We start from the raw sequence: 27,448 nt of genomic DNA on the forward strand, positions 1-27,448 counted from the left end.
GATCATGAAACCATTGTCGATTGTCAATAAAAAAGCCCATCTGGTTCACTAATGCCCTTTAGGGAAAGGAATCTGCTGCCTTTACCTGGTCTGCTGTCTTTACCTGGTCTGGACTCTCAACTGCCCTCCAAGGGCAACTAGGGATGGGCAATAAATGCTGGCCAGTCAATGACGCCCACATCCCACGAATGAATAAAAAATACATTAAAAAACCTTAATAACAAGAACAGCCTGCACTTTTAAGAAAATGATTTTGGATAAATGGCTGTAATACAAAAGATCCTGATTCTAAGGAAAGGATAATTTTAATTTGTTTCACATAGTGTCAGTGCCAAGCATTCCCTCAACATGGTTCATCTACATGGTAAAATTCTCTTTATTCTGTGTCATCATTAAACCTTAAAACAGCTTGAGAAGCACATGCTTACTGTGTCAGCCTGATATTTCTACTTCCCACATTAACCAATTCTTTTTGAATTGAAACAGACCAATTTTCCAGATGTGTGCTCCCGGTAGGAGTCCACATTCAGCAAATTGGTCTTGGAGTACCTGCTTCATGTCTCACAGTTCTTTGCAAAAGACTCATTTTTGTTAGAAATTGGGTTACAGACGATCAAAATCATTTTACTTTCAGGCAGTACAGTTGACAGAGACTGATGATTTTGCTGCATCTAACTGGAATGGATTTAAACAAAGGTATATCCACTCTTCACATATATCTTTTCAATTCAAAACTGAAACACTAACCTTAGACTCCAACTCAGGAATACATCAGTTAATTCATTAATTAAAGACTTCTACAGCTAGGATTTACCATCTATGCTACTGTACAATTATTTCATAGGTAAGTTTCGAGATATAATGAGTTGCCGACTAGGTGTGAGGAAGAAACATTATACTTTGTTATGGAGAAACTAAGGCCTGGAGTTTTTGACTTTGCAGACACCTTTTGGTTTAAAATGTCCTATTATGTCCAATTTTCACTCTTGTTGAGTTCGCTAACCCCAGAAGTAAGTCATTGGTGACCATGAGTCAATTGTGAGGGGGAGTTGATTAGAAAGTCTGCCTTGGTTATTTGGAACTTGTTGTATTTGTATTCAAAGTAGCTAAGCCCTTCAGCCCTAAACCTCTCACACCCCCTTCACCTTGCCCTTTCCATGGCTGTTCCCTGTCCATTCATCCAATACAAACAATGTTATTATATGGCTCAGATTCTGTACAAAAGTATTAAAATACTGAGACAAAATACCCATTCAAAAAATTTGAAAAAAGAAACTACTGTTCCTATAATCTATAGAAATGTCAATCAGATAAGGCTATCTTAGCATCAGTAACATAAGCTTTAAGCACTTTACACTTCTTAACATTCTCCAAATAAACAGTCAGACACTGATAAAAAGGATCACAGAAAAAAAACTTATTATGACAACATAAAGATGGCAATCAAACAGAGCAAACACTCCACAATTTGTCAAAAAAGAACCCCATGTTGTACTAATGTATTTGTGAATCTTGGAACTCACCTATAATTAATAAAATCATTTGATAAATTGTTTTAGCAGTAACCCATGGCTGGACATATTGATCGTAATGAAAGTTTGGCCAAGTTCCAAGATTTACAAATGCATTAACTCAACAGGGTTCAGTTTTGGCAACAGAGTGGAGTCTTTACTTTGCTTGATTGACAACTTTATGCGCTTATAAGAAGTTCATTTTTCTGAGACCTTTTATCAATGTCTGAATGTTTACTTGAAGTGTGCAGCGTTCAAAACTTACTGACATTATAACTGCCCTGTCTGATCCACATCTCTTATAAGACTGCAGGAACAGCAACTTTTTCAAAGGTTTCTGGAAATAATTTTTTCTCAGCATTTCAACACTTGCCATTGTTTTACGCCTTACTTGTTCTGGACATAGTACATAGTACATACTGGATGATTGAACTGGGAAGACATGAAGGTGGCATAGCCTGGAGCTAGCATGGATGGCATGGAAAGTGCATAAAGGGTATATGTAAGGCCTTTTAATCTTACCTTTCAAAATGTTCCTGAATCAAGGTTGCTCTGAGGGGCTATGAACCACAACACATGGAGAAGCAGGCCCAACTCCACAAAAATTAGGACTCCATGAAAATTGCGCTGGGCTATGGGGTGTCTATCCCCCCACTCCTGGTCCCTGATGCTGGCCAGGTCGGATGTGTTGGTTGAGGGTTTGTTACCCGTATCCTTGTCCTGCACTGGTGAATGCAGCTGGCGCCAGGAGTTGGGGAGGGGCAGGAGTTCTGGAAACGGGTCCCATCCACCATTTTTAAATGTTTTTGAGATCGAGCCAACTCTGCGAAAGTCTGCAGGTGAGGGTCGAAGTCATTAAGAAAGTTAATACTCCTTTGCTAACTATCCCAACTGAAGACAATAAATCATGTCTGGGATAGAGGAAATAAAATCAAACTGGGTCAAAATGTAAATATAAAGCACAATTTACAATGACCAATGAATGAAAATTCCATACCTGCATGTCTGTTTCTTGTTTACATCTCTCTTCTTTCTCTTCTGTATTCTCATCAAGCAGGTTTTTCATACTCCATTGCGAAAATGTGTTGGTTTCCAAAGTGGCCTCTCTAGTTGCCTGTTTATCTGTGTCTGGGTAAATCCAGAACAATATCAGTAACTTACCATCAGCAGCAATGTTATGTCAAAGGTAGATGCAATTTAAAATGGAGCAAGTTATACCTTCACTGTGTGGTAGCATCGTAGAGCCATCATCGGAGAAGGTTTCCAGGATCTCTTTGCTTTAAAGAAAACATATGACATAATTTGTAAGAACAATATCACAATATGCCTTGAATAAAATTGAACCAAAGCAGTCGAAGGATGTTATCTAACCAGAGTTTCCAAAATATATTGTGATCTGGATTCCTTGCTGTAATCCTACATAGTATCACAGAATTCCTAAATGCAGAAGGAGGCCATTCTGTCCATCAGGACTGCACCGTCAACAACCCCACCCAAGCCCTATCCCCATAACCTTATGTATTTACCCTGCTAATCCCCCTGACACTAAAGGTGGAATTTTCCCATCCTGTCGACCATGGGAATCGTAGTGGAAAATGGGCAGACCATGCAAAGGTCTGTTGACCTCGGGTAGGAATTTCCAGCCTTGGGGCGAACCCCAATTTCGCATGGCCAATCAATCTAACCCAGACATCTTTGGGGGTGTGAGAGGAAACCGGAGCACTCGGATAAAAGCAGCACAGACATGGGAAGAATGCGCAAACTCCACACAGTAACCTGATGCTGGAATTGAACCCATGTCCCTGGTGCAATGAGATGGCAGTGCTAACAATTGTGCCACCGTGCCATCCATGCAAGAGACCCATGTTGTATTCCCCTAGGATCACTGCAGACTTCCCCTTGTCAACTCAGTAAACAGGACAGACCGCAGCTTCCTGGTCCATTTTACTTCCAACTACCATTATTCCCATTGCTCCCCAGAACCACTTGGTAGAAAATGGTATCATCTAGCTTTACGAGTGGTAAGGCCCCAAATTCAATGGAGGATGAGGCCTATAAAGTGACTATGTTTCTCTATCTTTAAGGCTGCTCTGCTTCCCCTGGCCATTACTTTTGATATTATAGCACTGCTTCACCCTGCCACCAACCCCCACACCTTCCTCCTCAGTTTCTATGACTTGCAATGAAAGCTCATTCTTGGTGGCAAGGCTCTTGACAAGAAGTTTAAAGTTTATTTATTACTGTCACAAGTAGGCTGGCATTAACACTGCAATGAAGTTACTGTGAAAATTCCCTAGTCGCCATATGCTGGTGCCTGTTCGGGTGCACTGAGGGAGAATTTAGCATCAACAAATCAGCATGTCTTTCATACTGTGGGAGAAAACCGGAGCATCTGGAGGAAACCCACGCAGACATGAGGAGAACGTGCAGACTCCACCCAGACAGTGACCCAAGCCGGGAATCAAACGCAGGTCACTGGTGTCGTGAGGCAGCAGTGTTAACCACTGTGGCACTGTAGAATCTGCCTTGCATAGCAATTGACCTTGCATCCAAGGAAAATGGGTTAAATTTATGATGGGTCAAAGCAGCAGACAGAATTCTGGTCCTGCTTCTGCTTTGCTTCACAAAGAGGAAAATAGCATCATCATGTCTAAGAATACTTTTAAACCCAAGGTACAATTTGCCACAAATCTAAACACATTCCTGACTTGATAGTCTCAGTGCAGTTTAAACCATACGTCGAGTAGTTGAGGTCTAATTGGCTCCAGGTTCAATATGACAAACTCCCTCTAGTACTGGAAATTGATTTCCACCTCTCATGAATACCAAGCAGAGTACTGCAATCGATGCTGATGATATTAACATGAAATATATCCAGCAAGGAGATAAACTTCTCATCTGCAGCTCTGTGAGTCTCAGTTAAACCCTTTCCACTGTTCAAGTCTCAATTGTCTCTTCAACATTCTGTTGCCAAGTGTCAGGTGAGACAGCATTAACTATAAAGCTTCCTAAAAGTCAGCTTGTCAAAATATAATGGACTTTCAATTAGCCAAATCATGGGGGAGACACAGTATCAACCTGGATCGTAGACAGGCTGCTTCTCTTTAGTAATAAAGGAACATACTCACACGCAGTGCCAGATAATACGAACAGATTTATTCTTGTTCCCTCATATTACCATTGATGTGTTAAAATGGTCTGATTTACCTGGTGGAGGAGTTTTTGCCCCCATTTGAGGGCAGGTACAGAGGTGGGCACAAGCAAGAATTCATGTTGTGGGCTGACAACCTGGATTGCCAACACCATCCTGCACCAAAGCCATTTTCCTGAGGTCAGGACGGGGGTGGGGGGGGGGGGATCGTAAACCCTACCTGATAAAGTTGACAGAATTCATTGTGGATTAGTGTTAACTTGTATTTGGCTGTGAAACTCTTGAGCTGAAAAGTGTTCTTAAGGCCACCAACTCACAAGCAGCTAGTTAAGATAATTAAATGACCAATTAAGGTCAACTAACAAAAGCTGACTGAATTTTTTGGCAGCCTGGGTTGTGCGAGTGCACAACATTCCAATCAGGCTGGGAGACCCTCTGAACCCACCAGACTATTGCAGTATGTGGCCACAGCTAGGCTGCCCTCTAGAGAGGTTCTCCCTCCACAATGGTTGCCTGGCAGCTGTAACCATTTTGAAATTTTAAAGGGTTCAAATGTTGCTGAGATGACAGCACAGGACGGAGACACCAACTCTCTCTTTCTTACTTGAACTGCAGGCCGCAGATTTTTCTGAGCCAGAGGGCTTATTAATCAGCTTCGAGAATTTTTAATTGGACAGCGAGTGACCACTAACTGTGGTCACTCGCCAATTCAGGGAAAATTTGCTGGGTTATATTGTGGGGTTGTACCCCCACGTGACTGCACAGATGGAATCCCAATTAGAGTCATGGAGTCATACTCATAGAGCAATACAGCATGGAAACAGGCCCTTCGGCCCAATCAGGCCTTGCTGACCATGAAGTCCTTTCAGCTAGTCCCTATTGCCTACATTTGGCCCACATCCCTCTAATCCTTTCCCATCCATGTACTTATCCAAATGCTTTTTAAATGTTGCTGTTGAACCTGCCTCAACTATTTTCTCTGGCAGTTCATTCCATATTCGCACTACCCTCTGCATGAAGAAGTTGCCCCTCAGGGCCCTTTTAAATCTTTCCCCTCTCACCTTACACCTATACCCTCTAGTTTTCAGTTCCACTTCCCTCAGGAAAAAGACTATGTGTGTTCATCCTATCGATGGCCCTCATGATTTTACTCACCTCAATGAGGTTACCCCACATTCTCCTACATTCCAAGAGATAAAATCTGAGCCTGGCCAACCACTCCCTATAACTCAAGTCCACTAGTCCTAAAACCCTGTCCAATATATCCAGTATTTCTCCATGTCCATTATTACCTTTCTTATCAATCGCAGTTTTAAAATCAAACATCGATTGGGCATCAATTGCCATTTGTAGAAGGGAGTTCGATTCCTGAAAGGCACTGCTCTCATTTCTAGATTTTTCCACCCCTTCCCAAGTCCTCCACATCTCTCCAATCAGAGGAAATAGTTTCTCTTCAGCTTTATTTAAACATTCATTTATGGGATGTGGGCATTGCTGGCTGGGCCAGCATTTATTACCCATCCCTAACTTCCCTCCATTCCAGAAGGCATTTGAGAGTCAACTGCACTGTTGTAGACCTGGAGTCACATTATAGGCCAGACAAAGTAAGGATGGCAGATTTCCTTCCCTAAATGAACCAGCTGGGTTTTTACGACAATCGACAATGATGATCATTAGACTTTTTAAAATTCCAGATTGTTTATTGAATTCAAATATCACCATCTGCCGTGGTGGGATTTGAACCTGGGTTCCTAGATCTTACCTGGGAATACTCTGGGTTACTGATCCAGTGACAATACTGCTACGCCACTGCCTTCCCTTAAATGGCTAGCCATCTCTTGCCCCAAGTCAATTGAAAATTTCAATCAAGAGTACTGCTTTGTAGTCTGCAGCATTCAAAAATGGTCCAACCTGGGCCATGGTAGTGATGGGTAACTTATAAAGGGAACTAAGGGACTTATTAAGGACCTTCTCCAGTGCTGAATGGCAGACCCACTACAATGGTTGAAACACAACTGGTGAAGGAAGGCAGTTTCCTGGCAGAAGAATGGGCAGCCAGATTTCCAGAGATATTTAGAAACCACCCTCCTCGGTGTCAATGTGGAAAGTTTGCCACAGCTGTGGATGATTCTGCCCTATGTAAGGGCACCCCCTCCATGATAATATTCTGGCAGCTGAATTTTTAAGTTGCTGTGTAAGCACCTCTATCTTGATGTATCCTATCGCTCCTTTACCTACGCTGATAGGCTGCCACTCTCAGGGCAGAATTCTCCAATTATTGTTCGAAATGCAGTGGTGGGTCATTCTGGCAGCATTCTTCCCACTGGTCTGAATGGTGCCAACTTGCAGCTGATTCTCTACTTGGAGCCTCTAGTTATGCACGAACATCTCTCCAAATCACCTGGGGGTTCAGGAGCTCATTCATCTGCCTGCTGTCAGCTAGCAGGTTCAAAGGTCCAGATATCATCTTAAAAGTAGGCCCAGCAAACTCATGTTACTGTCTCCAGCCCACTGGTCTTCACAAGGCCGTGCAAGATGTCCAAAATTCAGAGGCAAAATGTCAGAAACCTCAGAAGTCTGCACTTCAACCATTATGCTCTCGAGGTCTTAATTCAAGGAGTCTGGAATCATGTCCTCTACTCAAATGAAGGCTCCAGAAAGCACACCAACCTCACCTCTCTGGCCTGGGAGGGCATTGCCCAGAAGGTCATCATGAGTGGCAACTGTGCCAGATGCACCATATAGTGCAGAAAGTGGGTGAATGATTTTATCAACTCCGCCAGGGTAAGACCTCTCTCAGCTCCCACTATTATCAACTCTCAATGTGGCATCATGTACAATAATTCTCTTCACAAATACGATAGATGCATTAGCAACAGACATATCAAGATTCATTCTCTCACAAACACTTTCACATCGCTACCATCCTATCTGTCATGTTGCACATACTCCATCCTCTTGTCCTTCTGGGGAAGGCTCACCTCTTTGCATGGTCAGATCCATAGAATCCCTACAGTGCAGAAGCAGGCCATTCGGCCCATCAAATTTGCACTGATTCTCCAACAGCATCTTATACAGGCCCACCCACTCCCCATCCTATCCCCATAACCCCATGCATTTATCCTGCTACTCCCCTACCACTAGGGACTCCAAGGGGCAATTTAATATGGCCAATCCACCTAACCTACACATCTTGGGATTATGAAGGGCACAGCAAACTGTGATCATGTGGGATGATGACCCCAGTCTGGGGTGCATTTCAAAAAGCTACCTGAGTGGTCCAGGCATCTGTATCAAATTTTGAGATGTCCTATGGTCTGCTCTATGTGAGTGTGTATGGTAGATGAGCTGTGTTGTCTATCTCCTTGCCATGAGTCTCAGGATGGAGCACCAGAGTCATCAACCACTGTTTAAGTGGGGAGTCCTTATCCCCCAGCAATCACCCTTGCAGACATTCTGTACCCAGTAATTGCTGTTGAGGACATTCCACCATCCGCCCTTCACCCACTGTCCTCCCCACCAATCCCATCACCTGCAAGGCACCCATGCCCTATGTGGACCTCCACCGACCTCATCTGGTGTCCTCATGCATCCCCTTCCATTCAACAATTTGATGTAGCTTTGACCCTCTTGTTTGAGAGCATTTCAGGTTGCCTTGTCAGGGTCCAATTTCCTTCCCCTTGGTCTTCCCTTGCCTTCCATTATTCCTCAACCACCTCCTTACACCTCTGCCAACTAACATGCCCCCTAGCCGCTGGCCTCCCCAACACAGTGTGCCCCCCCTTCCCCCTCCACCGCACCCCCCCCCCCCCCCCCCCCCTCCACCACCAAGCACAGATCGCTTTCCACATTGGTGCCCCTAGTCAATGTCAGCCAGCCACCTGCCCATCCACCACCCCCCCATCACCTGGCACCTCACCCCACATGAACTTTGGTCTGCCCCCCCCATCACCTCCCATCTCACCTCCAGATGAACTTTGATCTGTTGGAGTGGAAAGAACAAGAGTCCTACAGCACAGGAGGACCTGCTTGGCAGGCAGCTGGAGGGCAGGAACCGGTCTGCCCCAGCAGAGTGGTACTCAGCACAATAGGAGTGATACAGCATATGGCAGTTAGGCTATTTATGATGCACTCACCTCAGAGTCTCGAGTGAAATGAGGTCTGCTTTGTGAATGCCACTTATTTTCAAATGGGACTTGAGACCGGGCATGATTTCTCACTGGAAGGCCTGATGCGAGATCAGAAGGCCTGATGAAATTCCGGTGAGCAGCTGTTTTGATGAGAATTCATGAGGTGCAAATAGCGTTCACACCACCATACAGTGGGAGAACTGATCCACCATTAACCTGCTATTGGGAGATTATCATACTGTCAGGAATGCCAGTGGGTTTTCAATGTTTCCGCTCCCACTGGATTCTCCACTGCTGCCGGCCATCCGATGTGGGCAGGATGGGAGAATTCCAGGCTCATGTTGGAAGGCCTCCAACTGACCCTCCAGCACATCCATTATCCTTAATTGGATGATGAGCTCATCCAGGAATTGTTCATTCCTTTGAGGATTGGGTGGAATGGCTGTTTGCAACATGATGCAAAGTGGTGAGCTGACAGTTCTCTGGATGACAGTTTCCCAATTCCAGGACAAGAATTCTGTCCAATATGTTGCCAGTTGTACAAAGTCAGGACTGATTAATTGAAGCATGATCATTTATTCCACAAGGAATATCCTCAATGCCATGCTTAACTGGGATATGAATTTATCTTGGGCAGCAAATTCAAAATGGATGCTAGTGAATCCACAATATGTTTTGTCTACCTTCCCATTTTTTTTCATTAACTTCAATAAGTTAGGCAAAGTTGTAGATTCAAAATTTAATCTGCGAAATGGTAATAAAAATCCTGGAATATAACTTAACAAAATTAGGATTTGGCATGTTATCCCTCACAGCATGGATGCTGACCGGGATTCCCCAACCTTGTCCATGGCTCTAATACGCCGGTCCCCTGCTGTGAATGGAGATTTGGCTGAACGCCAAATTTTCCATTCTCGCTGGCAGTGGCGGAGGGGCTACAAGATCGAATTCCAGTCACTGTTACTAAAGTGGTGCATCTTCCAATTCATCAAGAGCAATGGCACCAGATTTCTGATAATTTTCCACCATAGCTAAAAAATCTTAGATCAAAAAACATATTTATGTGAAGCATAAAATGTTGCTATATTAATGGTATTGGAACACTGAGCTAATTTTAATCTCACTTGCTAAGTGAAAACCAAACACATGGACAATAAAATCGTAAGTTGAGTTGGCACAGTGATTAGCACCGCTGCCTCAGAGTGTCAGGGACCCAGGTTCAATTCCTGGCTTGGGTCATTGTCTGTATGGAGTTTGCATGGTCTCCCTATACCTGCATACATTTCCTCCAGATGCTCCAGTTTCCTCCCACAGTCCAAAAGATGTGCTGGTTAGGTGCATTGGCTATGCTGAATTCTCCCTCAGAGTACCTGAACAGGCATTAGATTGTGGTGACTAGGGGATTTTCACAGTAACTTCATCGCAGTGAGAATGTACACCTACACTAATAAACAAACTAAAAAAAACTTCATAAATTTTACTGTATTCAATTTACAACCATCTAAACCAGAAGAATCCTTATAACTAAATGGATCAGGATCCATTAACACCAGTTGTCCATGGCTACAATTTTAATTGTGGCCTGAACAGGGAAGACATGTAAAGACAGCAGGAAGTGGATCTAGGAACATTTTAGATTATTTTTTATTTTACTTTCCTTGTCGGGCCAGGAGTGCTTCCCTGGGTCCCACAAGGAAAGATGAAACCTCATCTAGCCTGGACCTCTCAGTGCTCCCCTGCCCCCACACAATTCTTTATCTTCCACAAGACACTCTGTAAACTGTTTCTCAGTACAGCTAATGTGGTTCCACTATTTAAGAAGTGTTGTAGAGATAAATCAAGAAACTACAGACCAGTGAGTCTCACATCAGTGGTAGGGAAACTATTGGAGAAAATTCTAAAGGAGAGAATCTATCTCCATTTGGAAAGGCAAGGTTTGATCAGGGATAGTTAGTATGCCTTTGTCAGAGGGAGATCATACCTAACAAGTTTGATTGAATTTTTTGAGGAGGTGACCAAGTGTGTAGATGCGGGTCGTGTGGTTGATGTCGTTCATATGGATTTCCACAAACCCTTTGACAAGGTCCCACATAGGAAGCTTATAAAGAAAGTAAATGCACATGAAATACAGGGTAATTTGATAAACTGGATTCAAAATTGGCTTAGATGTAGGAGACAGAGGGCTACTTTAGTGACTGGAAGCCGGTGTCCATGCCATACCATAGGGTTTCATTTTATTTGGCATTTATATAAATGATGACTATGTGAGGAGTAGAATTAGTATGCTTGCGGATTGCACAAAGATTGGCTGGGTGGTTAACGGTGAGGTTGAATGTATTGGGCTCCAGGAAGATATAGACAGGATAGGCAGATGAATGGCAAATGGAATTTCACCCTGAAAAGTGTGAGGTGAAACACTTTGGAAGGAGTAATTTGACAGGGAAATATTCAATGAATGGCATGGCACTAGGAAGTTCTGAGGAACAAAGGGACCTTGGCATGTTTGTCCCGAGATCTCTGAAGGCGGAAGGGCAAGTTAATGGGGTGGTGAAAAAGTATATGGGACCCTTGCCTTTTTCAATCGAGGCATAGATTACAAAAGCAGGGAGATCATGCTGAAGTCATATAGAACTTGTTTCATTGGAGCATGAAAGACTGAGGGCTGACCTGGTCGAAGTTTACAAGATTATGAGAGGCATGGACAGGGTGGATAAGAAGCAATCGTTCCCCTTAGTTGAAGGGTCAATGGTGAATAAACACAAGTTCAAGATGATGGGCAGGAGGATGGTGGTGATGGTCTGGAATGCACTGCCTGGGTGGCTGGTAGAAGTGACATTCCTCACATTCTTTAAACAGTACCTGGATGAGCGCTTGGCACATCATAGTATTCAAGGCTTTGGGCCAAGTCCTGGTAAATGGGGTTAAGTAGGTTGGTCAGGTGTTTCTTATGTGTCAATGGGTGACTCAATGGGTAGAATGGCCGCTTTTGCATAGTGTGATTCTGTGCTTCATGACCTACCCACTTGCCAACCTCACCTTGGTGATGGCAGTGGGTTGCTGCCACACAAACTTCCGTGCCTACCGACAGGAAGTTGTCATTTCCTGTTCATTTTAGGCAGTCAGTTAACCAGAGGCACAGAAGTTACAGTCACCCAGACACATCAAGGTCAGCAGAAGAAGGTTTAGCGCTCTATTAGCTTCACCTTCCCAAATTCTACCCTGTGTTAAAATCAGCACAATGAAGTCTCACAACTTTTCCATCTATCATAAGTAGGATCATACAGAATATATGACAGAGAAATAGGACATTCGACCATAACAATCCCTGCCAAAGTTTTTATTTCAATCCAGCATCCTCCTTTTCATCTCAATCTCTTGGCATAATTTTCTATTTCCTTTTCCATCATGCACTTACCTAGCTTCGCCTTAAGTATAAGAACATAAGAAATAGGAGCAGGAGTAGGCCATCTAGCCCTTCGAGCCTGCCCCACCATTCAATAAGATCATGGCTGATCTGAAGTGGATCAGTTCCACTTTCCCGCTCTCTCCCCATAACCCTTAATTCCCTTGTTTGTCAAAAACCTATCTACCCGTGACTTAAATATATTTAGCGAGGTAGCCTCCACCACTTCAACAGGCAGAGAATTCCAGAGATTCACCACCCTTTGAGCGAAGAAGTTCCTCCTCAACCCCGATCTAAACTGCCCCCCCCTTATCTTGAGGCTGTGTCCTCTAGTCCCGCTATCCTTCCTAAGCAGGAAGAATCTCTCTACATCTACCCTATCCATCCCTTTCATTTTCTTATACATCTCTATAAGATCCCCCCTTATCCTTCTAAACTCCAACGAGTACAGACCCAGTCTATATAGTCTCTCTTCATAGTCCAACCCCCTCATCTCCGGTATCAGCCTAGTGAACCTCCTCTGCACTCCCTCCAAGGCCAAAATATCCTTGCGCAAGTGCGGCGACCAAAACTGCACACAGTACTCCAGCTGCGGCCTCACCAGCGCCCTATACAGTTGCAGCAAGACCTCCCTGCTGTTATACTCTATCCCCCTCGCTATAAAGGCCAGCATTCCATTCACCTTCTTGATCACCTGCTGCAACTGCAGACTGGTTTAGCGACGCATGCACAAGGACTCCCAGGTCCCTCTGCACCGTAGCATGCGTATATAACTATATGATTTGCTTTGACCATTCTTTGTGGTAGTGAATTCTAATTCTTAGTTCCCTTTTGGCAAAAATGTTTCTTCTGAATTTCCTATTGGATTTCTTGGTGACTATCTTAAATAGATAGTAATGCCTTTCTCACAAAAGAAAACATTCTTTTTGTGTCCACTTTATCAAAAACTTTCCTAATTTTAAAGATCGCCTTTAAAATCCCCTTAAGTCTGTTCATCCTTTCTTGAAATGATATCAAACCCTCACAATTGTTCTACCAGCCTTGTAAATCTCTTTGCAACTTCTCTGATGTTTCTTAATAAATCTTCTTAATAATATGGTGACCAGAACTGTAGATGTGTCCACAGTTCTCTAAGTGTGGTCTAACCAAGGTTTGGTACAGATTTAGCACAACTTCCTTTCTTCTCAATTTCATCCTTCCCGAAAAAAGCTTTAGTTTCTGATTTTTTTTTACAATTGCCCAGCAATTTTGTGGTGCAATTTTAGTGACTGGTGTGTTTCCTCTACCGCGCCTTTGTTAGCTATTTGCCCATTCTGCGAGATTATTAACATCCTGTAATTTGTTGCGGTCCTCCTCAGTATCTATTACCCACCACCCACTCCCCCTCATAATTTGGTGTCATCAGTAAATATAGAAATTGTATTTCTGATTCCTAAATCCAAATCGTTAATGTAAATTATAAATTGCAATAAGCCCACTACCACCACCAACCCTCCGTCACTGTGACTAACCACACTTTACTCACACTCTTTGCAGTGTCTTGAAGCCAGCTAGCAATCCATTCTACAACTTCTTAACTCTGCACTCTGATTTATTCATTAGTCTATTATGGCACACTTATCTAACACCTTTTGAAAAATCCAGATAAATTATTTTGATGAGGTGAATTGCCTATCAGTCATCAACAATCATTTGTCATCTGGTGTGAGTATTGAATGCCACCCAGATAGAAAACACATGAACCTTAGTCTCCTTTCATAGCAAAATTAAAGTGACCATCATTAACATACACAATCTATACTTTACAATTGACTGCAGTGTCATTGCCCACTCTGCACCAGATTTACAACCACTTTCAATCTCTTCAATTCTGCATATGAGAGACTCAGCCTGACCTTGAAAGTTGCCAAAGCAAAACTCATGTACAAACCCACACCTGGTGAACTCAGTATTCCACTTGCCATATATGTTGAATGAGAGACTCTGGCATGTGATGAGGGCTCCTTATATCTTGACAGCCACCTCTGTCAAGAGATTACAATTCATGAGGACATCCAACACCAAATCAGCTGAGCCAGCTAAACTTTCTATAAAGTAAGGCAGCAAATGTTTGACAACACAAACCTCCACCAGTCAACAGAAATCTTACAGCAATGAGCAGTTGTTGTCACCGCACCCCTGGACAGCAGTGAGGCTTGAACTGTGTATCAGCGACACATAACAGCGCCAGGGAAATTCCATAAGGATTGCCTCTGCCACGTCTTCCAGATTAAATGGGAAGTCCATCAAACACAGACTCATGTTCTTCTTGAATCCAGTTCCACAAACATTCAGGCAAAATTCAATCAACTATAGTGGACTGGACATTGTGTCTTGATGGCTGAAAACCATCTACTCCACCAGGTCCTGTTTTCTCAATTCCTGGGGCGGGGGGATGTGTGTGTGTGTGAAAAACGAAGACAATGCTTCAAAAACAATCTTAAGTTCTACTTAAAGCATGGCGGTAATTGAAGAGCTTACTACCAATCATTCAACAACACTGGGAACACTTCATTGCACTTAGTGACCTGACCAAAGCATTTGACTCAGCATCTCAAAACAGTTCCAGCCGTATCATTATATTTTAAATGCATTACTCATCGTCCAATGTTGTGTCCAACTGCTCTACCTGCCTGGTAAATACTCAAGCTGTAGTAGCGGGCCCTTTTAAGAAGTGAGGTTTCAGAGGCCCATGAAACCTGTTTGGCCAATTGGGCCTAAGTATGTGAACCCTGGGGCTGAGTGTGGCCTCTTCCAGTAGTTTGGAGACTGGACTCGAAGTTCTCATTCTTTTCTCATTCTTATTCCTGTTAATAACCAGTTCTTTAGTTACTCCACTTGGTGGCCACCACTGTTTCCAAGATATTACATTTGGCAATGAGGATCAATGGAGCACTTCCATTTGCAACAGAGAATGACCGGGCAGACCTTGTGTATAAGTCATTGGAAGTTCTTCTATTCCGCAGTCAGTGAGTTGAAATAAATCTTCTTGAACCATTCACCCCTAATTAAAGTCTGCACCGACTCTCTCTGACAGAGTACCTTACAATGGCCCATCCCCACCCTATCCCTATTACCCCACACATTTTTCTAAGGCTATTATAGCTAACCTATACATTTTGGTTATGAGGGCAATTTAGCATGGCCAGTTAACCCAACCCACACATCTTTAGACTATGGGAGGAAACCGGAGCAGGCGGAGGAAACTCATGCAGACAGAAGGAGAATGCCCCTTGTGCTGTGAGGAAGCAGTGCTACCCATTGTGCCACAGTGTGAATTAAGGTCTGCCCTTAATGAGATGTGGAGAGACCGGCTAGTGTGTGGGATGAATAATACTGTCATACAGAAGAAACTGTAGGCAGAAACAGAAAAAAGCTCCTAAAGAACGCACTAGAAATTGCCCTTGCTATGGAAAGTGCAGCAAAAGCTGAGGTGGAACTTCAAAGTGTGCAAGCTTGTGAGGTCCACCAAGTTTGGAGGGAATCTGCTAAAGGCAGTTGTGCCAGGGATGTGAGCGCAGATTTTAACAAACAAAGAAGTCTAGAACCAGGGAGAGTGCAGAGGTGTAAGAAATCCGGTCTACAAACCAAGAACTGTGAAGAATCCTATCGATGTGGAGGAGTCCATCCCCTCACAAGTGTACATTTAGGGAAATTGTGTGTTGTGCCCATGATAGAAAGGAGCAGATAAAAAGCAAGGACGAGACTAAACAGGATCTGCCTGGTGCTAGAGAAAATAAAAAAAAATCAGGCTCCAGTGCACAGCATGGAGAATAATTGAGGAAGAATCAGTTATATGTAGGTTGAATAATATTAAGGTGGGCAAAGTGGCTCCCGTCACAATCATACTGATGGTTAATGGTCATCTGTTCAAAATGAGGAGACACAGGAACCTCTGCCACAGTAATGGGAGAACAAACTTATTGATAACTACAGGGAGTGGCCCAGCCCCTGAGATTAAAAAACAATGCAACCAGACTGGTGATGTACATGGGGAAGCTGTACAGATTTTGGGAATCAGAACAGCACCTGTAAGTTACAAACAGTTCCACTCAACTGTCTTTAATTGTAGTTGAGGGTCAAGGGCCAAGCTTGAAGAGACAAGATTGGTTTCAAGAAATTAGATTGAATTGGCTAGAAATTTTCAATATTCTATTTATTGATTTATTAGTGTCACAAGTAGGTTTACATTAACACTGCAATGAAGTGACTGAAAATCCTGTAGTTGCCACACTCCGGTGCCTGTTCGGGTATACTGAGAGAGAAATTTAGCGTGGCCAATGCATCTAACCACAATATTAATGGATGGGACCTACATGACATCCTGCTGAGATACTAGGAGGTATTTTAAGAAGAACCAGGTAAAATACTGCACTTGAAAGCCAACATTTAGATGCATCCAGAGGCTACATCAAAATTTTATAGAGGAAAAGCAATACCCTATTCACTATATGAAAAGGTGGAGACTGAACTTAAACGGTTAGAAGATTTGGGCAATATCAAGCCTGTGCAATTCGTGGAGTGGGCAGCTCCCATTGTGCCAATGCTTAAGTCAGATAAGACTGTACAAATATGGGGGGGACTATAAATTAATCAGGTGGCAAAACTGGACAAGTATCCTATACCTAAAATGGAGGACCTCTACGTTAAGCTTACTCAAGGTCTAACCGACAATAAGACATGACCAATGCATACCAGCAGCTGGAACGGTATGATGCATCCAGGGGTTTTGTTACTATTAACACACATAAGAGCCTTTGCCATTACACCAGACCTGCAGTTTGCAGTCTTATCAGCTTGTGCACACTTTCAACTTACAATGAAAAATGAATTTACTTAAGATAGTTGTTCACTTGGATGATGTGTTAATCATAGGAGCTGCAGGAGAAGAGCACCTAACCAACCTAGATGAGGTTTTAAAAAAGTTCCAGAAAGCTACAGTATGATTAAAGAGAGAGAAACACCTTTAAGGCAAACAATGTGACTTATCTGGGGTTTGGAGTAGATGCAAAAGGATTGCACCCAATGGAAGATAAAGTTAGGGCCAATAAAGAAGCACCTGGTGAATTTTTACAGAAGGTTTATTCCAATATTGGCACCTCAACTTGCATTATTAATAAAACACACCACAGATGATACTGCAAGACACAGCAAAGCAAAGTCTTTGGACAAGTGAAACAAACCCTGCAGTCTTCCTGCCTTTTAGTCCATTTTGATCCTTCAGAACAAATCATTCTCACTTGTGATGCATCTCCTTATGGAATTGGAGCTATTTTGTCACAAAATGAAGGATGGGTTAGAAAGATCCATTGGCTTTGCTTCACGGATCCTAACTGATGCAGAAAAAGCATACTCTCAGATTGAGAAAGAGGGGTTGGCCATCATGTTTGAGGTAAATCAATTCCACCATTATATTCATGAGCATTTCACCGTAATTACTGATCATAAATCCCTGCTAGGTTTACTTGGGGAAAATAAAGCTATCCCACATTGTCGGAACAGCTCAAATACTGGCCTCAGAAGAATCCAATATTGTCCGGAATTAAGCATATGGTTCTTCATGATTGCGTTACGATGACAACTAAAACCTTTTCGATCAAGGAAGGCTGAATTGAAATTCAAAGGCGGTGTCCTGCTGTGAGGAATGAGGGAGTTGGCCCCAAGCCTGGCAAGAGATTATGATTGGAGGAAGTACACAGCATCCACCCAGGGATGTCCAAGCTGAAAATGTTGGCTTGCAACTATGTGTGGTGGCCCGGATTAGACACAGGCAAAGAAAGCTTGTTTAAACAGTGCAACCAACAGTGCCAGGTCCAACAAACATTACCATCAGCAGCCCCAACTCACCTTTGGCAGTGGCCAAGACTCCACGTTGATTTTTTCCAGGCTCATTCTTGGGCACAATGTTCCAATTTATAGTGGATGTGCACTCAAAATGGCTAGACATCTATGAAATAAAGTCCATGGCTGGAATTTTATGGCCCCACCCACCACAGGAATGGGAGCGGGTGAAGGGCGGACCATGGAGAGATCTGTTGACGACGGGCGAGATTTTACAGTTTCGGGATGAGCAAAGCCATAAAATCCCATTCAATGACTTATTTTGCAACAGTGGAAAAGGGACCTAAGAGGGGGGAGGAACATAGTAGTGAGCCCCTTCAAGAGGAGAGGCTTCAGAGGGTCATATGATCCTTTTGGCCAATCGGTTCAAAGTATGCAAATCTTGGGGCCAAGCGTGGGCTCTCCCAGGCAGTCTGGAAACTAGAGTCAAGGTTATTGGTAGCATTTTTCTCATTCTCTGTATATAGTTAATAAATAGTTCTTTAGTTATGTCACTTGGTGGTTGCCACTCTTTGAGGTATTACAGAAGCAAAATAATTATTTAATATTTCTGTCATGTCTCTACCGTTAGCTTTCCTCAATTACCTTCCCCTCCCCCATTTCCCAAAAGTTTCATGGAAAACATCTGCCATGAAATTAATCCTAGGCCCACACAATTTGACAGGCACATCCAGTATCAGCAAGCCATACTTAGAACAGTCATCATAGAACTCCAAGTAGGCTCTTGTGTTCAGTCTCAAAATAGATTTCTTTTAGTTATTGAAACTCAAGGCTTATCTGAGCTATTCCTGCAAAAAAATTGACAGATGAGTTTCGAGATACTTTCCATACAAGCCATTTTCTTTTAAAGAAGAAGCTTGTGAAATCTGTACAACACATTTTTAGATCTACGTTGAAAAACTGAAGTTATGAAATTTGATACTTAGCTGCAATGCCATCAATATTTTACGCTGAGCCTCACTTGAGCTTCCAAAGGAACATGACTTTTCAGCAACTACTATCTAAAACAACACGAATATTTGCACAGCAGCTTTAACACAATGAAACCTCCCAAGGCACTCCACGGGAACATTATTAAATGAAGCACAACTCTGAGCCACAGAAGGAAATATTAAATACATGACTAAATTGTTAGTTGAAGAGGTAGGTTTTAAAGAGTGTCTTAAAAGGAGGAAAGTGAAGTAGAGAGGCAGAAAAGAGCAAGGAGGGAGTTGCAGAGCTTGAGGCTTAGGCAACTGAAAACATGGTCATCAATAATGCAGAAATTATGAGGCAATTTTGTGCCCACACGAGAGTAAATGGAGATGCAGGCACAAAATCCCGCGGGAGTCAGAAAATGAGATTCTTGCAGGCGAGGCCTAATTTCTCGATTTCCTCACCCCTTGCCGGTGACAGAACAACGTTCCCGCCCCTCATTTAAATATATTTTAATAAACGTTCATATTATTAATGGGCCTCTCTGCGACTTGATATCCCCCTCATTGAATAGTCACGTTGGTGAGGTCTACAACAGATTCATAAGAATGTGATTCAGTTGAGGGGATCCTGCAGAGGCACTGAGGTAAGTATAGCACCTGGGGGAGAGGGACATGCCCAGGCAGTGCCCAGTTAATGCCCCCCCAGCACAGGTTGTCAGAGCCAATCTGGCAGTGTCAACCTGTGTCAGGGGCAATGCCAGGGTGGGCCTTCTGAGAAGCCCCACTGTGCAGGGGGTTGAGAGGGGGTGGTTCCCATTATGTGTGGTGCAGGGGAAGGGGAAAGAGCTGATGCCTCTTGAGGGGTGGGGAGGACTTGCCGCTAAAGGGGAGAGTGGCCAGCGATATGGGTTCAGTGGTGGGGGAGGGGAAGGGAGAATTCCTGATAACTTTGTGGTGGAGTGGTCACCCAATGCCTGTGGTGGGGGTTGGTGGGGGGGGAGGGGGTGGTGTTGTGGTCCTCTATGTCCATGGGGCTGGGTGGGGGGGGAGTTTAAACTCAACATCGATGGGGCACCCTTTAAATGTGGCATCCCAATCTCTGTGCAGCTGGCCTCAGATCCTGGTTTGTCAGAGCGGTTGAAGCTTGACACTCTGACAAATTATGGGAAATTTCTGACACATGAATGAGGACGTGGGGTTGGAGAAGATTACGGAGTGGGCTACGGAGGGATTTGCAAACAAGGAGAATTTTAAAGTCAAGGCCATGTTCACTGATACAGATCAGTGAACACAGGGAGGATAGGGGAACAGAACTTGCTGCAAGTTAAGACATGAGAAGTAGAGTTTTGGATGACTTCAAGTTTACAGAGGGTAGAATGTGGGAGACCACCCAGGAGCGCATTGGAATAGGTGATCTAGAGGTAACAAAGATATGAGTAAGGATTTCAGCAGTAGCTGAACTGAGACAGGTGCTGGAATTTTACTGCCCAAGCCTCGTAAGATCCCACCCGAAGCCAATGGAGAATGCTGTTCTGCCAGCTATGCCTGCCCCGATTCGGGGTGAAGACGGATAATGCTACCAAAGTTGAAATCGGCAGCTTTAGTGATGGCAAGAATAAGGTTAGAAGCTCACCGCAAGATCAAACGTGACACAAGGTTGCGAAGAGACTGGCTTAACAACAGGCTGTTGGGAGATAAATGGATTGTTGGCTGGGTAACAGAGTTCAGACCAGAGACCAAAAACAATGTCTTCAGTCCTCCCAATAGTTAATAGGAAGGAATTTCTGCCATCCAATATTAAATGTCAGATAAGCGACCTTTAGCAACAGATTTAACAACAGTGAAGGAGTTGACAAAATGGTGGTGAGGTGCAACTGGGTGTTGTTAGTGTATGCGGATTTTCACAGTAACTTCATTACAATGTTAATGTAAGTTTACTTGTGACACTAATAAATAAACATGTGAAAATGAGTGCTGTGCCTTTCAATAATATTGCTGATTTGCAGCATGTGGATGAGGAATAGATGGGGGAAAAGAACTGATCCTCAGAAAATCCCAGAAGTAACCTTGCTGGAAGAGAAACCATTGCAAGTGATTCCCTGCCTCTGATTAAATAGCTAAGAATTGAACTAAGAGCAGTCCTAGCCAGCTGGATGATGGTGTCGATGTGTTGGAGGAGGATGGTGTGATGAGCCATGTCAAACGCTCCAGACATGTTGGGAAGCATGAGGAGAGGAAAGTTTACCTTTGTCACAGTCCCAATGGGTGTCACAGAATCATCATAGAATTATAAATCACCTAATGTTCAGACGGAAGCTATTTGGCCCATCGAGCTGACAACAATCCCAACCAGGCCCTATCCCCATAACTCTGCAAATTTACCCTACTAATCCCCCTGACACTAAGGAGCAATTTAGCATGGCCAATCAACCTAACTCGCACATTTTTGGACTGTGGGAGGAAACCGAGCACCTGGAAGAAACCCCACGCAGACACAGGAAGAACGTGCAAACTCCTTACTGAGAGTAACTCAAGCCAGGAACCGAACCTGGATCCCTGACACTGTGAGGCAGCAGTCCTAATCACTGTTCCACCGTGCACAGTCATTTGTGACTTGGATCAGAGTTGACCAAGCTATGACAAAGATGGAAACCCGATTAGAGACATTAAAACATGGGAGTTTCAGTAAAAATAGAAACATATTTGGGAGACAACAGTTTGTTCAAGGAATTTGAACATGGAAAGGGAGTTTGGAGATGGAATGTTACTTTGCAAGGATGGGGCTCAAAGGTTATTTTATTGAGAGGCCGTGATGATTACAGATTTATAAAGAGGGGCAAAACTAGTTTATACTTACGATATTGACTAAAATTTCATCGGATGAAAGGCTATTGAAGTAAAACATTAACTCTGTTTCTGTCTCTACAGATGCTGCCTGATGAGAGTATTTCCATATTTTCTGTTTTTATTTCTGATTTCCACCATCTGCAATATTTGCTTTTGTATAAAATTCAGTTTTGAATTCACGAGTGAATATTAGTTGTCAATGAAATGTCATGTACATATAGTCAGACTAATACAGAACTTATTTTTTTCAGCTCTCCACATTATACTACGAAACTACTTGGTTTACATGTACTTCTACTATCCATCTACTTCTACACGTAAATCATCCTAATTATCTTTATTTCCCACGCACTATTTATAGGGGTTTGCTTTATTTGAGTATAAATGGAAAATCAACAAACGAGTTGAAACATTTTACATTGGGACTGCTGCCTCGAAGCGCCAGGGACCCGGGTTCAATTCTGGTTTTGGATGACTATCTGTGTGGAGTTTGCACATTCTCCCCATGACTACATGGGTTTCCTCTGGGTGCTCAGGTTTCCTTGTACAGTCCAAAGATGTGGAGGTTAGGTGGATTGCCTGTACCAAATTGCTCCAAGATGTGTAAGTTAGCTGGAATAGCGGGGTAAATGCTTGGGGTTATGGGGATAGGGCGGGGGTTGCCGCGCCTGATTAAGATGTTGGAGATGTCTGTCAGAGAATCAGTACAGATTTGATGGGCCAAATGGCCTCCTTCTGCACTGTAGCAGTTCTATGATTCCAAAATGGAATGAAGAGTCTTCAAACTCCAAATACTTTTCATCAACTAACAAAGAGCGTAGCTGTAGATTGGCATCAGTTATGTCTCACACTAAGAATTCAGAATGAAAACCTGCACTAAAGCAGTTAGGTGCCATTTTGCATGACAAACGCAAAGGGAAAAGCAGACGTTTGTCCATCTAGTATCCTAACAACAGCAAGCAGCCCATATTCTCCTACACGCTTAGAGATAGAAATTATCTTCAGTTCTAATTATTTGCAAGTACCTACAACATTAGGCCAAATTTTCCCAACCCAGTGACGGCAAGCTTGAAGTCAAGAAAATGGGAGGGTGAGAAGGTGATGGTCTGATGCAGTGTGGCCACCTGGGAACATTCCCAGGGATAGGCTGGAAATCACGCCAGCTGAAATTACACTTGTTAAAGCCCCATTTCAGGCCTTTCCTGCAGTTTACTGTTGACGTCCCCGCTCTCCCAGCAACCCGCTGCATCCAAAGGCTGCGGGGTCAGTGGAAGTGGCCAACCTGTGACAGGCAGATGAGTCTTCAGAGCCAAGTTTCCATGCCTCAATGACAGAGCTGCAGCTAGGAAAGGTCGCTATTGAGGCTGAACCCAATTCAGCAGAAGGATTCTGTCTCCATCCCTATACACTTGCCAGTCTAGGTTTTGCTCACTTCTGTTTTTATTTCCAGCATCTGCAGTATTTGCTTTTGTTGAAGATTCAGTTTTAAATTCACCCGTGAATACTAGTTATCATTTCCATTGAATACCATATATAGTCAAACTAACACAGGGCTTAAATTTCTGGGTCATCACATTATAATGTTTGAGTTACTATAAATTGGGTGATAAGGAATTCAATTATTTAATCAGATTAATGTGTTTCCTAGGCAACATTTATGGTCCTTTTTCCTTTATTTCAACAATTGTTACTTGAATCCAGAAAATCAACAAATAAGTTCAAATATTTTTGTGTTTATAAATGGAACTATTCAGCCCAGTCAAGATGCCTCCATATTGAGACAACTTCATGGTCCTGATTTGCCTCAGCGATAGTGGTGTAGTGATATTGTCACTGGACTACTAATCCAGAGACACAGGGGACCCAGATTCAAATCCCACTAAGGCCAAAGGTGAAATTTGAATTCAATAAAAAAATCTGGATTTATAAAATCTACTGTTGGCCACAAAACCATTTTGTAAAAACTCATCTGGTTCACTAATGTGCTTTAGGGAAGGAAATTTGCTGTCCGTACTTGGTCTGGCCTACATGTGACTCCAGATCAAAAGCAATGTAGTTGATTCGTAAATGCCCTCCAGAATATATCAAGCTACTCAGTTCAAAGGATAGACAATAAATGTTGACCCAGGCAGGAGTGCCCAGATCTCCTAGACGAGTAAGAAAAAGCATACCCATTCTCTCAGTACAGCTGCCGAAGGCACTCTGACTTTTTGCCAGGGGAAAGATGCAGCATCAAAAAAATTGCACTATTATCCCTAAAAAATATACACGCAACCCATCTCCAATGTGGGGGTCTATGTTTAGGATAACTAAGTTGCTCAAAGTAGAATAGACTGCATAAGTTGAATATACCTTTCATTCTTTGAGAAGACATGTAGTACGAGAAATATGGCTGTACGATGACCAATGCTTGGGTGCTGAACAGTCCCCCTATCCTCCATTATCCTATTTGGTATAAACCAGCTGAACCTCAGCCTCTATTATGGTGGAGGCATACTGGGACCCAGCACTGTCATATTGGTATAAACCACCAAAACAAAGTGTGGCATGGTAAACAAACAGTCCTTTGCATCTTAAAAACAAGAACCTCAAGTCCGCTTGAGGTCCACACTATCAGGCTGGTTTCCCCAAGGCACGTCTGAATTTGTAGTCCATTTATTGGAATCATAGAATCCTTACAGTGCAGAAGGAGGCCATTTGGCCCATTGAGTTTGTACCAATCACAATTCCATTCAGTCCCTATCCCCATAACCCCATGTATATACCCTTCTGGTCCCCAAACACTAAGGATCAATTTAGCATGGCCAATCAAACTAACCCACACATCTTTGGACTGTGGGAGAAACTGGAGCACCCAGAGGAAACTCATGCAGACATGGGGAGAACATGCAAACACCACACAATCACTGAAGACCAGAATTGAACCCAGGTCCTTGGCCTTGTGAGGCAGCAGTGCAAACCACTGAGTCACCCTATTAAAAGATTTTATAGCAATGGCCTTAGTAGCAATGTTCTGCACAAGGATAATCCAATTTGAATAATACATTTTCCCACTTCCTTACACCTTTCGGTATCATGCAGTTTTACCTGAGTTATCTTGAGTTCATTTATAGGTTTCTAAGGCATTTAGTTCAATGGATCTTTTATTCTTAGCATCAACATGTTACGATACCTTAAAAGTAATTACAGCATTATAATGAATAGAATTAAAGGTAAAGATAATTTTTAAATTAGCAATGAAACTGAAGCAGGGTAACTAGAAGTGATGAGAAATTTTATTTAATGAAAATGTATAACTTTTTACCAACAGGCTTATGATGACATCAGGATAGTTAATTTACAATATTAGTTAGTGGGAAAAATCACTTTGAACTTGTTTTAACAAACGGCAATAATGACCATCTTTAAGAGATACTTCATAAGAAACAGGTCCACATTAAGGAATTATTTGCCAGCGGGCTTAGAATGAAAACCTCCTTTCCAAGTAAATTCAGATTTACTAGCATGAGGACAACAATGAAAACCACATAGTTGCAGCTTAATGGCTTGTAATTGCTTTTGGATTGAAACAGGGTTTGCTATAATATTCAACCGGCAATGGGAATCAAAGTAGGTGGATGCACTTAATTGTGCAGGAGGTGGATTGTCAGGTTAGTGATAGTGGGATAAAAGTAGGGAATTTAGTTTGCAGCGGATTAAAGGCAGATTGATGAGCTGTCTGACAACAAGCAGTAGGAACTTATTTTTAATGCATTTGCATATTATGCATGCTCATTAAAGCATGAGTAAATGGTACATTTGCAATTAATTCTGGAATAAATAAGTATGTGCCTTCAAATTCATGATTGGTTAAAGACTGCAACAGATGGGGTGCATTTGGACTGAATGGGAACTGATTTCCTTTCATGGGGAGCTTTTTTGGACCATAGATTCACAATAGTGCAGAAGGAGGCCATTCAGCCCATCAAGCCTACACTGGCAACAATCCCACCCAGGCCCTATCACTTTAATCCCACGAATTTACCCTGATAATCCCTTAATCCCTCTGACATTAAAGGACAATATAGCATGTCCAATCAACCTAACCTGCACATCTTTGGATTGTGGGAGGAAACCTATGCACACAGGGGGAGAATGTGCATACTCCACACAGACAGTGACCCAAGCATGGAATTGAACCCAGGTCCCTGGCGCTGTGAGCCAGCACTGCTAGCCACTATGCCACCCACAAATAGGAGAGGAGGTACTGATGCATTGAGATTATGTGGTGGCAATGCAAAGGGATCAGCACATGGCTGACCATGGAGGGTGCTAGTTGTGCAAGGGTATCGGAGCATGGCTGATTGAGAAAGGGTTGGTCATGATGGACCTACAAGAGCTCATGGGAGTCAGAGCAAGGAATGTGTGTATTACACAGGGAAAGTCACATTATTACATTTCTTTCCACAAACAATCTATAGTTGCTCTCAGCTTCCAATTCCCTTGTCCCCATTTCACTGAGTGATAACTTTAAGTGACAATCTCCAGGTACTTCCCTCCGTTTTTGGTTTCTTAAATCCGCCTCTAACAGTTAACTGATTACGATGATTCTTCTTTCCCTATGCCATGATCAACTAAATCTAAAAGAATTAGGGGGCTGCTTCCCTTCAAATAGAGACTCTCCTTCCTGCACCTATGGTAGTAGCTCACAAAGCCAATCAGCAATTTTTCTGTGCCTTCTCAACAAAACAATCCAAGTCTCCAAGCCTTACTGTCAACCGATCATATGACCCCCTTCCTTTATCCTAAGTTTAAAGCTAAAGCTTCAAAATATACCAATCTTACATGGTTCAGTGTGTGAGCGTGTGTGTGTTGAAGGAGACACTTTCTAGATATAGAGTTTAATTCTAGTGTTATAAGTTCTTGGTCTCAGAAATGTTGAATTTTTACTGTGTGGCATCAATAAAGTCCTGACAAAAGGTCATTTGCCAATCTTCCTGATTAGGGAATGGTTGCTGATATAAAAGAAGCCAAAGTGTCAATGGTTCAAATTTTGTATCATCAGCATTTCAAAAATGTTGTTTGCATATCAGTACTTGCGCACAAATATCTGCTTTTATTCCTCCAGCAGTCCATATGTCTGTGTCATGCTAGAATGCTCTCAGCAGCAAGCAGACAAAGTGGCAACAAGTAGAGCGTAATGGCTTGGAGCAAGGACATTACCTTGAGTGTACTGTTGCATCCATGCAAATCATTAGATTGAAACATGTTGAGCCCCTTCCACTTTGCCAAAACTAGCAGATAAAAAAAAAATCAATGCAGGATTTAAGCTTTCCTACCTACCCTAGTTGTATTAGGTTCTTCTGGCTACATGCAGTTGTGCTGGAGGTGTTCCTTTCACTGACCTCAGCCACTAAGTTAAGTCAACTCCAGGAAATAGTGTCTGTTGGAGACTATTAAGGCAGCATGTGGCGTCAGTGTTGTGTGGGTTTGATAGAATATAGGCTAACACTGAAATAGTATAAGGGCAGAGCACCTGAGACTGCCTGATCCAGAATATAGAATCATAGAATCCCACCCAATGTCTTTTCAATTGTTAGCTTTCTTTGAATGTCAACTTTTCTGACTTC

At 42.9% G+C, this 27,448-nt stretch overlaps 1 protein-coding gene across 2 annotated transcripts in view; it reads right to left on the reverse strand.

Annotated features, from left to right (window-relative positions):
* The window catches only part of LOC145344162 (uncharacterized), a 63,600-nt gene that overhangs the window by 12,246 nt on the left and 23,906 nt on the right, over positions 1–27,448 (reverse strand). For both annotated transcript variants that reach the window (XM_080191071.1, XM_080191072.1), the window contains exons 2-3: positions 2,730–2,788; positions 2,509–2,639 (exon numbers count right to left, since the gene is read on the reverse strand). In XM_080191071.1, the coding sequence (XP_080047197.1) occupies positions 2,509–2,639; positions 2,730–2,788 (190 nt within the window). The remainder of the gene's footprint in view (positions 1–2,508; positions 2,640–2,729; positions 2,789–27,448) is intronic.

The sequence above is a fragment of the Carcharhinus amblyrhynchos genome, chromosome 6 (assembly GCF_965287045.1).
Source record: "Carcharhinus amblyrhynchos chromosome 6, sCarAmb.v2.hapA, whole genome shotgun sequence".
Taxonomy (NCBI): Eukaryota; Metazoa; Chordata; class Chondrichthyes; order Carcharhiniformes; family Carcharhinidae; genus Carcharhinus; species Carcharhinus amblyrhynchos.